The sequence below is a fragment of the Mandrillus leucophaeus genome, unplaced genomic scaffold (assembly GCF_000951045.1).
Source record: "Mandrillus leucophaeus isolate KB7577 unplaced genomic scaffold, Mleu.le_1.0 Scaffold306, whole genome shotgun sequence".
NCBI classification, from domain to species: Eukaryota; Metazoa; Chordata; class Mammalia; order Primates; family Cercopithecidae; genus Mandrillus; species Mandrillus leucophaeus.
Window position 1 is genome coordinate 1,150,511 of NW_012103210.1, and position 14,207 is coordinate 1,164,717.

The following is a 14,207-nucleotide window of genomic DNA, read 5'->3' on the forward strand; positions in this document are numbered from 1 at the left end:
AAAAAAAAAAAAAAAAAAAAAATCGAGTTCATCATCTATTGTTAGGCAAGAAGAATTTTGCTATTACTGTTTACCACAAACCTTTTGTTTGAACTAGGATTTTTAGGTTTAACCTAATTTAAAACAAAAACAGATGCTGGGCGTGGTGGCTCATGCCTGTAATCCCAGCACTTTGGGAGGCCGAGGCAGGAGAATCACAAGGTCAGGAAATCGAGACCATCCTGGCTAACAGTGAAACCCTGTCTCTAATAAAAATACAAAAATAATTAACCGGGCGTGGTGGCAGGCACCTGTAGTCCCAGCTACTTGGGAGGCTGAGGCAGGAGAATGGTGTGAACTCAGGAGGCAGAGCTTGCAGTGAGCTGAGATCGCACCACTACACTCCAGCCTGGGTGACAGAGCGAGGCTCCATCTCTAAATAAATAAATAAATAAATAAATAAATAAAACAAAAACAGAAAAAAGAACAAGCTCTATGGTGTAGCAGACAGGCATAGGGTTTTGCCTTCATATTTTCTGGACTGGAGTAAATGTAGAACAGGCAAGCATACCTCTTAAATTAAATAAAATCATTCCTAGTTTTTCTTTTTTGTATTATTTGACCCAGACTGGAGTGTGGTGGTGCAATCCCAGATCACTGCAACCTTCGCCTCCCGGGCTCAAGCGATTCTCGTGCCTCAGCCTGCCGATAGCTGAGACTGCAAGTGCTTGCCACCACGCCCGGCTAATTTTTGTATTTTTTATAGATATGGGTTCCACTATGTTGCCCAGGCTGGTCTCAAAGTCCTGGACCAGGTAATCTGCCCACCTCAGCCTCCCAAAGTGCTGGGATTACAGGTATAAGCCACCGCGCCCAGCCCTATTTGTGACTTTCGTATGTTGTATTTAAATATTAATAAAATCATATTTGATACTAACTTTGTTTTTACCTCATACATAGCAAAGATAAATAATGGTTTATAAAATTTTCATATATTCAAACACAAAAGCGTTATACTGAGTCACAGTGTAAAAGGTATTTCTTATTGTGGGTCTTTGTAAATAAAAATTTAAAAAATACTTGTAAACATTCTCCAGGGCTTTTTGTTCTGTTTTTTGTTTTTTTGAGACAAGGCCTCACTCTGTCACCCAGGCTTGGATGCAGTGGGGCCATCACAGCTCTCTGCAGCCTCGACCTCCTGGGCTCAGGCAGTCCTCCCTCCTCAGCCTCCCAAGTAGCTGGGACTATGGGCATGTGCCACCACACCCAGCTAATTTTTGTATTTTTTGTGGAGACAGGGTCTTCCCATTTTCCCCAGGCTGGCCTCCTCCTGAGCTTAGGCAATCCTCCCCCTTCAGCCTCCGAAAGTGCTGGAATTACAGGCGTGAGCCACCGCACCGGCCATTCTGCAGCTCTGTGATTTCTACTTTGGTTCAAGAGTTGCTTAAGAGAATTTTTAGTTTCCATGTCATTTGTGTTTCTACTTTTGTTATTCGTATTTTACTTTATGGCATTATAGTCAAAGACAATAGTCTAGGTTATTGTGTATTATTTCTTTTTATTGGAAGATAGGTATATTTTTTGTTAGTATGTGTATATGTCTCTATATGTGTTAGCTCAGCTTTATTAATTTTATTACGTAGCGCATTTATATATTTATTAAACTTTTTAGTTGGAAATAATTTCAGACTGACTTGCAAAAATAGTACAAAGAGTCTGGGCACAGTGGCTTACACCTGTCATGCTAGCACTTTGGGAGGCCGAAGTGGGCAGATTGCCTGAGCTCAGGAGTTCAAGACCAGCCTGGGCAACATGATGAGATCCCATCTCTGCTAAATATACAAAACATTAGCCGGGCGTGGTGGTTCACACCTGTAATCCTAGCTGCTCCCGAGGCTGAGGCACAAGAATCGCTTGAACCCGGGAGGTGGAGGTTGCAGTGAGCCCAGATCATGCCACTGTTGCACTACAGCCTGGTGACAAAGGGATCTGTCTCCAAAAAAAAAAAGTACGAAGAATTGGTGAATTCTTCCAAATTTGGCAAGCGTTAATGTTTTACTACGTTTACTTTATGATTCATTCTCATTATCTCTCTCCTTTTCTGTCAGCCACTCAAGTATTTTCAGCAGTTGAAGTGGAGAATACTCCTTGGTTCAAAAGACACCATATATTCATCTCATTCTCCAGACTCAGGATCCTGGCTGGGCACAGTGGCTCACGCCTGTCATCTCAACACTTTGGGAGGTCCAGGCAGGCAGATCACTTGAGGTCAGGAGTTCAAGACAAACCTGGCCAAAATGGCGAAACCCCGCCTGTACTGAAAAAACAAAAATTAGCTGAGCGTGGTGGTGCGTGCCTGTAATCCCCACTGCTCGGGAGGCTGAGGCAGGAGAATCGCTTGAACCCAGGAGACAGAGTTGGCAGTGAGCTGAGATTGTGCCACTGCACTCCAGCCTGGGTGACAGAGCGAAACTCTGTCTCAAAAAAAAAAAAGATATTCATGATGTATGATCCAAGGGATGGTTCATTGGCCAATAATTATGAGATAAAGAATAAAAAATTAGCATTCAGTCCTCTAAATAGAAATTCTAGCCAGGCATGGGGGCTCACACCTGTATTCCCAGCACTTTGGGAGGCTGAGGCAGGTGGACCATTTGAGGTCAGGAGTTCGAGACCAGCCTGGCCAACATGGCGAAATGCTTTCTCTACTAAAAATACAAAGATTAGCTGGGCATGGTGATGGACGCCTGTAATCCCACCTACTCAGGAGGCTGAGGCAGGAGAATCACTTGAACCGGAGAGGTGGAGGTTGCAGTGAGCCGAGATCATGACGCTGCACTCCAGCCTGGGTGACAGTGAGACTCCATCTCAAAAAAAAAAAAGAGAAAAAGAAATTCTGCTGATCATTTGAGCCTAGGAGTTCAAGACCAGCCTGGGCAACATGGCAAAACCCCACCTCTACAAAAAGTACAAACATTAGGCAGGCCTGGTGGCACACATCCTCCCAATTAGTGTAGCTACTCAGGAGGCTGAGGGGGGAGAATCTGAGCCTGGAAAGTCGAGACTGCAGTGAGTGGAGATGGCACCACTGTACTCCAGCCTGGGTGACAGAGTGAGACCCTATCTCAAAAAAATTCTGGTCCCTGTGTCTCTGAGACTATGAAATTTCTTTCCTCTAATTACATTGCACAATATACACATCCTCATGTGTGCGAAATGTTTTGCAGGCCCGCTTTCTTGTTTTGAAGGCGATGGTTTGGCGCTTTCCTTGAAATAACGCATTTCTGCTGCTTTTGTTTCCTCCTGTCTTCACGCAGACCTGAGGATGAACTGTTTCTAAAAAGACTTTCTAAAGGTTACTTGGTGGGAAAGGACTCGGACGCTCCCCTTTTCTACAGAGAACAAGGAAACAAAAAATTTCAGGAGAAAGATTACACAGGAGCTGCAGTGCTGTATTCTAAGGTAAAACACTCCCAGCTCAAGCAATTTATTTGTTTATTTTTCTTAGAGTCAGAGTCTTGCTCTCTTGCCCAGGCTGGAGTGCAGCGGTGCGATCTCAGCTCACTGCAACCGTCACCTCTGGGATTCAAGCAATCCTCCCACCTCATTCTCCCGAGAAGCTGGGATTACAGGCGTGCGCCACCATGCCTGGCTAATTTTTGTATTTTTAGTAAAGACGGGTTTTCGCCATGTTGGCCAGGCTGGTCTCAAACTCCTGACCTCAGGTGTTCCGCCTGCCTCAGCCTCCCAAAGTGCTGGGATTGCAGGCATGAGCCACCATGCCTGGCCCAGCTCAACAATTTAACAATGCATATTTCTTCAGGAGGTAGAGCCGTATTGCTAAATTTCATAGCCAGTGTTACCTTTATCTATAATGTATTGAATGGATTTTAAAAAGAAACCTGACAGAATTCTGCTGTGGTTATAGTCTAAAACAAAAGGTAGTTTATAGGCCCAGTGCAGTGGTTCACACCTGTAATCCCAGCACTTTGGGAGGCTGAGTCGGGAGGATCACTTGAGACCAGGAGTTCAAGACCAGCCTGGACAATATAGGGAGACCCCTTCTCCACACACAAAAAAATTTTTAAATTAGCCGACTGGTGGTGGCATGCATCTGTGGTCCTGAAACGGGAAAGGTTCCCTTGTTCCCCTCACAGGGCGTGCAGTGGAAGTGTGGCTCGCTTCTTCAGTGACCTGCTGCTCAAACCTCTAGGGGAGCATATAGACGGGTAGGCTGTGGGGCTCTGACCCGAGGGCAGTGTCTAGGGTTGAATGTTTACAGTTGAAGCCACAGTGGGCGTGTGTTCCATGGTGCTACTTTAGTTTGCTGTCTCTAGGCGGCTTGTGTTGACCAGCTCAGTTAGACTCGCCACCTTGTCGCAAGGATAGAGGGCTTCCTGTATCCCGGGTTCTTGCCTTGGTGTACTGGAAGAATCACATCACACGTGGGCTTGGAGAATGAGTGCAGGGTTTTACTGAGTAGAAGTAGCTCGCAGCAGGTTGGGGAGCCAGAAGGGAGATGGTTTTCCCCTGGAGTCCGGCCACTCAGCGACCCAACTCTTCTCCAACTGCTGTGGCCAAACGCTGTGTCGTTCTGCCACCGGTCGGTGGCATGCTGATGCCTGTCGGCTGCTCTTCTGCCGGCTGCTCTTCTGCCGGCATACTCCTGACAACGTCCAGCTGCTTATGTGTCTGCCTGCTGGGGTCTTAGGTTTTTATAGGCCCAGGCTGGGGGCGTGGCAGACCAGGGTGGTCTTGGAAAATGCAACATTCGGGCGCGAAGGCAGGAGTGCCTGTCCTCACCTAGGTCAGTGGGCACAGCCCGAGGGTGAAGCCCTAGCCAGGGACCCGCCTTTATGCAGCGTTCCCTGCCCACCTACCATATCAGTGTCAGCTACTCAGGAGGCTGAGGCAGGAGGGTCACTGAGACCAGGAGTTCCAGGCTTCAGTGAGCTGTGATTGTGCCACTGCACTAGCCTGGGTGACAGAGTGAGACCCTGCCTCAGAAAAAAAAAAAAGTAATTTATGTGTTCTGAATTTATTCAAGAAACTTCTGTGTCCATATTCCTTCCGATACCTTGTAGCGGTAAGCTTACTGGCCCGTCGCGTGCCTTGCCCACGTCTGTCAGCCGCTGTTGAACTGCATGCCACTTTTGTCTGAATGTGTGATGAGACTTAGCTTGATGGAATCAGTCATCTGTTACTCTTGGCCGGGCACAGTGGCTCACACCTGTAATCCCAGCCCTTCGGGAGGCTGAGGCAAGAGGATTGCTTAAGCCCAGGAGTTCAAGACCAGCCTGGGCAACATAGCAAGACCCCATCTATACCATAATGTATAAATGACTCTTGTTGTCCTGCTTTCATAGTAAGAACTGGAACAAGATCCCTTGAGCAACTTCCTTCCATAGCTTTTAAGAGACTTACATGGGCTTAAAGCAGGAACATATCAATCTCTTACACCAGTTCTGTGACCTTGGATATTAAAAGAGTAAGTTTAAATTTGAAGGGTAGGCTGGGCACAGTGGCTCACTCATGTAATTCCAACACTTTAGGAGACCCAGGCGGGAGGATCGCCTGCGCCCAGGAGTTCAAGGCAGGCCTAGGTAACACAGCGAGGCCCTGTCTCTGTTCAGAACAAACAATTTTTTTCATTTGAAGGGTGTGGATCCTACTCTGAATCTTTAACAGGTTTATGCTTGAACGTGCTTGCAGTTTGGGATTAATTTTCCAAAAACGATCACACCTATAACAGCAGCTTCTACAGCTGATAAAATCCCTGCTTTGTAGTGTTATAATAAAGTATTTAGCTAAATAATGTAAGCTTTAGTGATTGCTGAGGGATTACAGTCCGTTAGGTGTAATGATCCAGTGATAAATGGCTTAATAGTTCTTTTTTCAGAGCTAATCTCTTCAACTTTATGTATGTGCATCATAAATGCGATCACATGGGAAGTTCTTCAAGGAAAACAGGGAAAATAAAAACTGAAGCCAGAGAAAAAATTAAGGCTTGCTCTGACTGCGGAGGGAGATGAGCCTGCCTATTTCATGAAGCCAGTATGTCGGTGATTACGGTGCTCTGCAATTTTCTAGAAAGCTGCTATTCTCTTTGTAAAAATATTTGTTGTTTTTATCTGATTGTAAAAGTAATATATGTTTACTTCGAAAAGTACAGAGAAGCACAAAGAGGAAAAAAAACCTCATAACCCGTGATAGGCACTGTTAACGTTTTTGCTTACATCCATCCAGCCAGACTTTTTCCTCCAAAAATATGTTTTTACAAAATTGGGATAATGCTGCCCCTTCTGTTTTGTGACCTGCCTTTTTCCCTCGACAATTGATTGTGCCCATTTTCTCATGTTATTAAATTTTCCACTGGAACATGATGCTTTACGGCTGGCTTAGTGTTCCATGACGGAGAAAAAGCCGTACTTGATTTCACATCTCCTAATGTTGGCAAATTGTTCGGGATCATAACACTGCAATGAGCATCTTTCTATGTAAATATTTGCATATATCTGATTGCTTGCTTAGGGTAAATTCCTAGAAGGGTAATTGCTGGGGCAGAAGGAATGTATTTTTTCAGGCCTTTGGTACTTGATGCTGAATTGTTCTCCAGGAAAGAACTAGTTAACATCCCTGCTGGCGGAGTACAGGAATGTTCATTTCTCCAGATCCCGAGCAGTACTGGTTGTGATGATTACAGTTTTATTATTGTATCGGTTTATTTGTGAGTAGAGAATCTGTTCACGTAGAATTTAAAAGTGCAAGAGTGTACAGTGTCGTCTGCCTCTCCTGTCCCCTGACCACGTGATTTTCTGTTCCCATAAACTAGCACCGTTGAGTATATTTCCAGAGTGTACTCCAGACGTGTGTAAATACAGCCTTCCACTCCCGCACACACACCGTGTTTTTACATCCGTAACATTCTGCACATATTGTTCAGCATCATGCCTTGTCCACTTAACAGTAATAGTTTAAAGATCATTCCATTTCAGTACATAAAGAGCATCCTCAGGCCGGGTGCGGTGGTTCACACCCGTAATCCTAGCACTTTGGGAGGCCGAGGCAGATGGATCACCTGAGGTCAGGAGTTCAAGACCAGCCTGGCCCACAGGGCGAAACCCTGTCTCTACTAAAAATACAAAAATTAGCTGGGCGTGGTGGGGCATGCGCCTATAATCCCAGCTACTTGGGAGGCTGAGAGAGGAGAATTGCTTGAACCCCAGTGCGGGGGGTGGGGTGGGGGGGTGTGCAGAAGTTTTAGTGAGCCAAGAACATGCCACTTGACTGTAGCCTGGGCGAAAGAGCAGAACTGTGTCTCAAAAAAAAAGAGCGTCCTCATTCTTTATTATGGCTACATGGTGTTCCATTAAATGGGTGTATCAATTTATGTAACCAGTATCCTGTGGATCAATGCTTGTTTCCTATCTTTTGCTATTTCAAACAATTCTGTGATGAGAAACTTTGCACAGGGCCAGGCACGGTGGCTCACACCTGTAATCCCAGCACTTTGGGAGACCGAGACAGGTGGATCCCCTAAGGTCAGGAGTTCAAGACCAGCCTGGCCAACGTGGTGAAACCCCATCTCTACTAAAAATACAAAAATAAGCTGGGCATGGTGGCATGTGCCTGTAACCCTAGCTACTTGGGAGGCTGAGGCAGGAGAATCACTTGAACGCAGGAGGCGGAGGCTGCAGCGAGCTGAGATCGCCCCACTGCACTCCAGCCTGGACAACAAAGAGACACTCTGCCTCAGAAAAAGAAAAAAAACCCTTGCATGAATGTCATTTTTCATATATAACTGTATGATAAATGATTGTATCTGTAGGATTAATTCCTAGAAGAGGAATTGCTGGGTCAATGGATATTTTATATGTATATAAGGTATACATACATATAGAATTTTGACATATATTGCTAAATTACCCTCGGTAATTATGAAACCAGTGTACACCCCCACTAACCGCATAATGAGAATGTCCGTTATCCCACTCCTTGACCAGCTCTGTGTGCCATCAATTTTATTTTGCTTTGCCTGATAGGTAAAAAATGGCCTTTCTGTACAGTTTTAATTTGCATTTTATTGATTGTATGAGGCTGAGCATTTTTTTCCACATATTTAAGAGCCATTTTTATTTCCTGTGAGAACTGTCCATATCGTTGCCCATTTTCCTGTTGATTTATTGGTTGTCATCTTAGTGATCTGTAGGAAATCTTGACAAAGTAAAGAAATCAGCTCTTTGCCTATAATATGAATTGCAGATTTTTTTCCAGTTCAGTGTTTGCCTTTTGCTTGTGTTTGTTTTTGGTGTGAAGATATTGTTTATTTTCAGGCGGTCAAGTTTATTCACCTTTTATGGCCTCTGGGTTTTGTGTCATAGTCAGGGATTCTTCCAGCATTACTTTGCATGCTTTCTATAGTTCTTTCAGTGCTCCTGTTGCTTTGTTTTTACATTAAGAATTTGATGTATTTGGAATTTATCCAATGAAAGATTTATCACTTTATTTTGCTCATCGTCTACCTACTTATCCATATATATATGTTTATTTTATTATTATTATTTTTTGAGACAGAGGCTGGAGTGCAGTGGTATGATCTCAGCTCCCCACAACCTCTACCTCCTGAATCCAAGCAATTCTCCTGCCTCACCCACCCGCGTAACTGGGATTACAGGCGTGCGCCACCACGCCCGGCTAATTTTTGTATTTTTCTTAGTAGAGATGGGTTTTTGTCATGTTGGTCAGGGTGGTCTCGAACTCCTGGCCTCAAGTGATCCACCTGCCTCGACCTCCCAAAGTGCTGGGGTTGCAGGCCTGAGCCACCACATCGAGTCTTATCCCAGTACTTTTATTGAATACTCACCATCTTTCCTACCTTTACTTGAGTACCATATTTATGGTTATTATTAATCCTTGCCAATTTGATGATAGAAAAAAGTACTCTTTTTTGTTTATTTGTCTGTTTGTGACCATCTCACTCTGTCACTCAGGCACTATCTCAGCTCACTGCAACCTCCGCCTCCCAGGTTCAAGCCATTCTCATGCCTCAGCCTCCCAAGTAGCTGGGATTTCAGGCACACATTACCATGCCCTGCTATTTTTTTATATTTTTAGTAGAGACGGGATTTTGTCATGTTGGTCAGGCTGGTCTCGAGCTCCTGGCCTCAAATGATTCACCTGCCTCAGCCTGGAATTACAGATATGAGCCAGCACGCCCATCCTAGTATCCCTTTTTTTGCATTCATTTTGATCTATTTGGCTATCCGTATGTGAATTAATCATCTGTTTTCTGTAACTATTTATGTTTCTCCTTGTGTGAATTTCTATGTGTGCCACCCACCCTTTGTTCTATTCAGGAAATGGGATATTATGCTTGCAGGTATTTCCCTCAGTTTCTTATTCACCTTCAGTGTTGTTTGTGGTTGAAGCTGTATCTGACAAAGTGCTTTTAATAGTGATGTCCTCACTTGCTCTTCACAGCTTTGCTCTCAGGTAGTTAGAACGTAAGCTGAAGCACAACGAGGTTCAGTAACTTTCCCAGTTTCACAGTCTTTAGTACTGGAGCCCGTAATACCTGAAAAATGTACTTTAGAGTTGCTAGTTTCCATTTATACCTCTAACCAGTTCATTGCTTTGCAGGGTGTGTCACATTCAAGGCCTAACACCGAGGACATGTCGCTGTGCTATGCTAACCGTTCGGCAGCCCTCTTCCACCTGGGTCAGTACGAGGTGAGTATCAGATACCTAGTGTGCGTGCAGAGGGTCCGGGGGGCCTTCACTGGAGGACTAGACCTTCGTCTCTGCTTCTTCCATGGAGCTCTCAAATCAGGTCATGCTGCTATTGGTTGAATCGGAAGCACATTAGCATCTACCTAAAGTTGGGCTGGGCGCTCACGCCTGTAATCTCAGCACTTTGGGAGGTTGAGGCAGGCGGATCACTTGAGGTCAAGAATTCAACACCAGCCTGGCCAACACGGTGAAACCCCATCTCTACTAAAAATACAGGGATAAAAATTAGCCGAGTGTAGTGTACTCCCAGCGACTAAGGAGGCTGAGGCAGGAGAATCGCTCAGGAGGTGGAGGTTGCAGTGAGCCAAGATCACACCACTGCACTCCAGCCTGGGTGACTCTATCTCAAAAAAATGTACTAGGCCAGACATGGTGGCTCACACCTGTGATCCCAGCACTTTGGGAGGCCAAGGCAGGCGGATCACGAGGTCTGGAGTTCGAGACCATCCTGGCCAACATGGTGAAACCCCATCTCTACTAAAAATACAAAAATGAACTGGGCATGGTAGCAGGCACCTGTAGTCCCAGCTACTTGGGAGGCTGAGGCAGGAGTATTGCTTGAACCTGGGAGGTGGAGGTTGCAGTGAGCCCAGATCGCACCACTGCACTCCAGCCTGGGTGACGGAGCGAGACTCCGTCTCAAAAAATATATATAAATAACTAAACTTGTTCTTTCTCCTCAGTCATTTCACTGATGACAGGTGACCATATGGGATAGTGTTGATTGACAAGAAAGAGCTATGGGGCCAGGCGCGGTGGCTCACGCCTGTAATCCCAGCACTTTGGGAGGCCGAGGCAGGCAGATCACTTGAGGTCAGGAGTTTGAAACCAGCCTGGCCAACATGGTGAAACCCCATCTCTACTAAAAATACAAAAATTAGCTGGGCAGGTGGCGGGCATCTGTAATCTCAGCTACTCGGGAGGCTGAGGCAGGAGAATACCTTGAACCTGGGAGGCAGATGTTGCAGTGAGTCAGTGAGCTGAGATCGTGCCACTGCACTCCAGCTTGGATGAGAGAGGGCTCTGTCTCAAAAGAAAAAGGAAAGAAAGAGCGATGGGACATTCCCTGGGGATGTGGACTGTATCCAACAGGTCAGCAGTGCTCAGTGTCAGGATTAGCTGAGTGACATATTGCTGCTAATGCTTCAGGTTCCAAGTGTTTGCAAAGTATACTGTTTGCTTCTTTTTTTTTTTTGAGTCAGAGTCTTGCTCTGTCACTCAGTCTGGAGTGCAGTTACACGATCTCGGCTCACTGCAAACTCCGCCTCCCAGGTCCACACCATTCTCCTGCCTCAGCCTCACAAGTAGCTGGGACTACAGGCACCCGCCACCATGCCTGGCTAAGTTTTGTATTTTTAGTAGAGATAGCACTTCACCACGTTGTTCAGGCTGGTCTCAATCTCCTGACCTCGTGATCCTCCCGCCTCAGCCTTCCAAAGTGCTGGGATTACAGGCGTGAGCCAGGCATCCAGCCGTGTCAGTGGAGTTTTTAAAACAGGAAGTGACCAAAATCAAATTAATGTTTTAGGAGGATATCTCTGAGGCATCTGGAATTTGTATTAGAGAAGTCTAAGGACAAGCTCTAAAATGCCATTTTGATACATCTGTTTCAGAATTCTACAAAAATTCAAATTATACCCTAGAGTTGAGAACTATTAGAATAGTAAGAAGTCCACACTTACCTGCCCTTCAGACTAAAAGAGAAAAGCAGGAATCTAACTCTAGACTGTAAGCAAGAAAGTCCTAGACTACTGAGGCCAATGATTAGGAAGAAGAACTTCCTGTAATCCCAGCACTTTGGGAGGCCGAGACGGGCGGATCACGAGGTCAGGAGATCGAGACCATCCTGGCTAACACAGTGAAACCCCGTCTCTACTAAAATACAAAAAAAAAATTAGCCGGGCGAGGTGGCGGGCGCCTGTACTCCCAGCTACTTGGGAGGCTGAGGCAGGAGAATGGCGTGAACCCGGGAGGCGGGGCTTGCAGTGAGCTGAGATCCGGCCACTGCACTCCAGCCTGGGCGACAGAGCGAGACTCCGTCTCAAAAAAAAAAAAAAAAAAAAAAAAGAACTTCCAGTACATTTAACCCTTTATAACTTTTCTTGTTTGTTTTTTTTGTTTGTTTGTTTTTTTGAGACGGAGTCTCACTCAGTCGCCCAGGCTGGAGTGCAGTGGCCAGATCTCAGCTCACTGCAAGCTCCACCTCCTGGGTTCACGCCATTCTCCTGCCTCAGCCTCCCGAGTAGCTGGGACTACAGGCGCCCGCCACCTCGCCCGGCTAGTTTTCTGTATTTTTTAGTAGAAACGGGGTTTCACTGTGTTAGCCAGGATGGTCTTGATCTCGTGACCTCGTGTTCCGCCCATCTCGGCCTCCCAAAGTGCTGGGACTACAGGCTTGAGCCACCATGCCCGGCCCATACTATAATTCTTCTATCCAGAAGACTTTTTTTCCTTAAAAAATAGAAATATTTAATCCAAGAACATTAAGCATACCAGTATCCTCAACAAGTATTGCTAATCACTGAAAGGATCACTCAAAACTATATGATTTAAAATAAGCGTGTGGTTGTAATTGTTCCATTTTTAGTAATCCTTAACTTTCCTATAGATTTTTGGAAATACTTTCAGTAAACGTTGAAGACTAGGGACCAAGGGTCATTGTGGGATTTTCTTTCTGTTTTCAGACGTGCCTTAAAGACATTAGCAGAGCACAGACGCATGGCTATCCAGAAAGGCTGCAGCCCAAGATCATGTTACGGAAAGCAGAATGTCTGGTGGCCCTGGGGAGACTGCAGGAGGCGAGCCAGACCGTCGGTGATCTTGAAAGGAACTTCACGGCCACACCAACCCTAGCAGATGTCCCCCGTCAGACTCTGCAGAGAAACCTCCATCATCTGAAAACGAAGCTACAGGAAAAGGAGAGTCCCACAGAAACCTTCCCAGCAACTCTGGCCAAAACCCTCGAGGATGTGGCGCTCAGGGGAGAGAATGAACGACTTTCCAACGCCTCATCATCCGTCGGCTTGTGCATAGATCCTTTAAAAGGTCGCTATCTCGTTGCCACGGAAGATATTCTCCCAGGAGAGCTCCTGGTGAAGGAGGATGCTTTTGTGAGTGTTCTCAACCCCGGAGAACTGCCACCACCGCATCACGGCCTAGACAGCCAGTGGGACACCAGCGTCACCAATGGGGACCTCTATTGTCACCGATGTTTGAAGCACACTTTGGCCACAGTTCCGTGTGACGGATGCAGTTATGCCAAGTATTGCAGCCAGGAGTGTTTGCAGCAGGCCTGGGAGCTCTACCACAGGACAGAATGTCCTCTGGGGGGGCTGCTTCTCACACTGGGTGTCTTTTGCCACATTGCTCTGAGGTTGACTCTTGTGGTGGGAGTTGAGGATGTTCGCAAAATCGTAAAGAAGCTTTGTGTTAAGATTAGTAACAAGGACATCTGCTTACCAGAAAGCGACAATCAGGTCAAGACACTTAATTATGGCCGAGGAGAGAGTGAGAAAAATGGCAATATGGTTGAGACCCCGATTCCTGGATGCGATGCTAATGGGAAGTATGACAGTAATTATGATGCTGTCTTCAACCTTTTGCCCCATACTGAAAACCACAGCCCAGAGCACAAATTCCTCTGTGCTCTCTGTGTTTCTGTACTGTGCAGGCAGCTAGAAGCAGCCGGTTTACAGGCCATCCCAACAGGTGTGAACTCCTCTCAGCTCACAGCAGCAGTGACACCTGAGTTGTGTCCCGACGTGACTATATGGGGAGTGGCAATGCTGAGACACATGTTACAGCTGCAGTGTAATGCTCAGGCAATAACCACCATACAACACACAGGTAAGAGGGAGACTGACGCTCAGGCGATGACCACCGTGCAACACACAGGTAAGTGGGCAGATCACAAGGTCCAGAGATCAAGACCATCCTGGCCAACATGGTGAAACCCCGTCTCTACTAAAAATAAAATTTAAAAAAATTAGCTGGGCATGGTGGGGCACACCTGTAGTCCCAGCTACTCGGGAGGCTGAGACAGGAGAATCACCTGAACCCGGGAGGCAGAGGTTGCAGTGAGCCGAGATCGTGCCGCTGCACTCCAGCCTGGCGACAGAGCGAGACTCCGTCTCAAAAAAAAAAAAAAAAAAAAAAAAAAAATTATTTGATCCCGTTCTGCCCCAGTGTCTCATATGTAAAATGGGTAGTTTTATACCAGCTAACTTTACAGAGTTGTGTAAAGCTATGTTTGTAAAATTCTTTTTAAATTCTTTAAAAAGTTTATATTGCTGACAAAATTTTTTTTTTTTTTTTGACAGAATCTTGCTGTCTCCCAGGCTGTAGTGCAGGGGTGCAATCTTGGCTCACTGCAACCTCCACCTCCCAGGTTCAAATGATTCTTATGCCTCAGCCTCCCAAGTAACTGAGATTACAGGCAT

The 14,207-nt window shown here is 45.9% G+C and overlaps 1 protein-coding gene across 1 annotated transcript in view; it reads left to right on the forward strand.

Moving 5' to 3' along the window:
* Positions 1-14,207, forward strand: part of SMYD4 (SET and MYND domain containing 4) — a 57,171-nt gene that overhangs the window by 17,673 nt on the left and 25,291 nt on the right. The window contains exons 3-5 of the mRNA XM_011987282.1: positions 3,297-3,441; positions 9,619-9,708; positions 12,453-13,662. Of these exons, the coding sequence (XP_011842672.1) occupies positions 3,297-3,441; positions 9,619-9,708; positions 12,453-13,662 (1,445 nt within the window). The remainder of the gene's footprint in view (positions 1-3,296; positions 3,442-9,618; positions 9,709-12,452; positions 13,663-14,207) is intronic.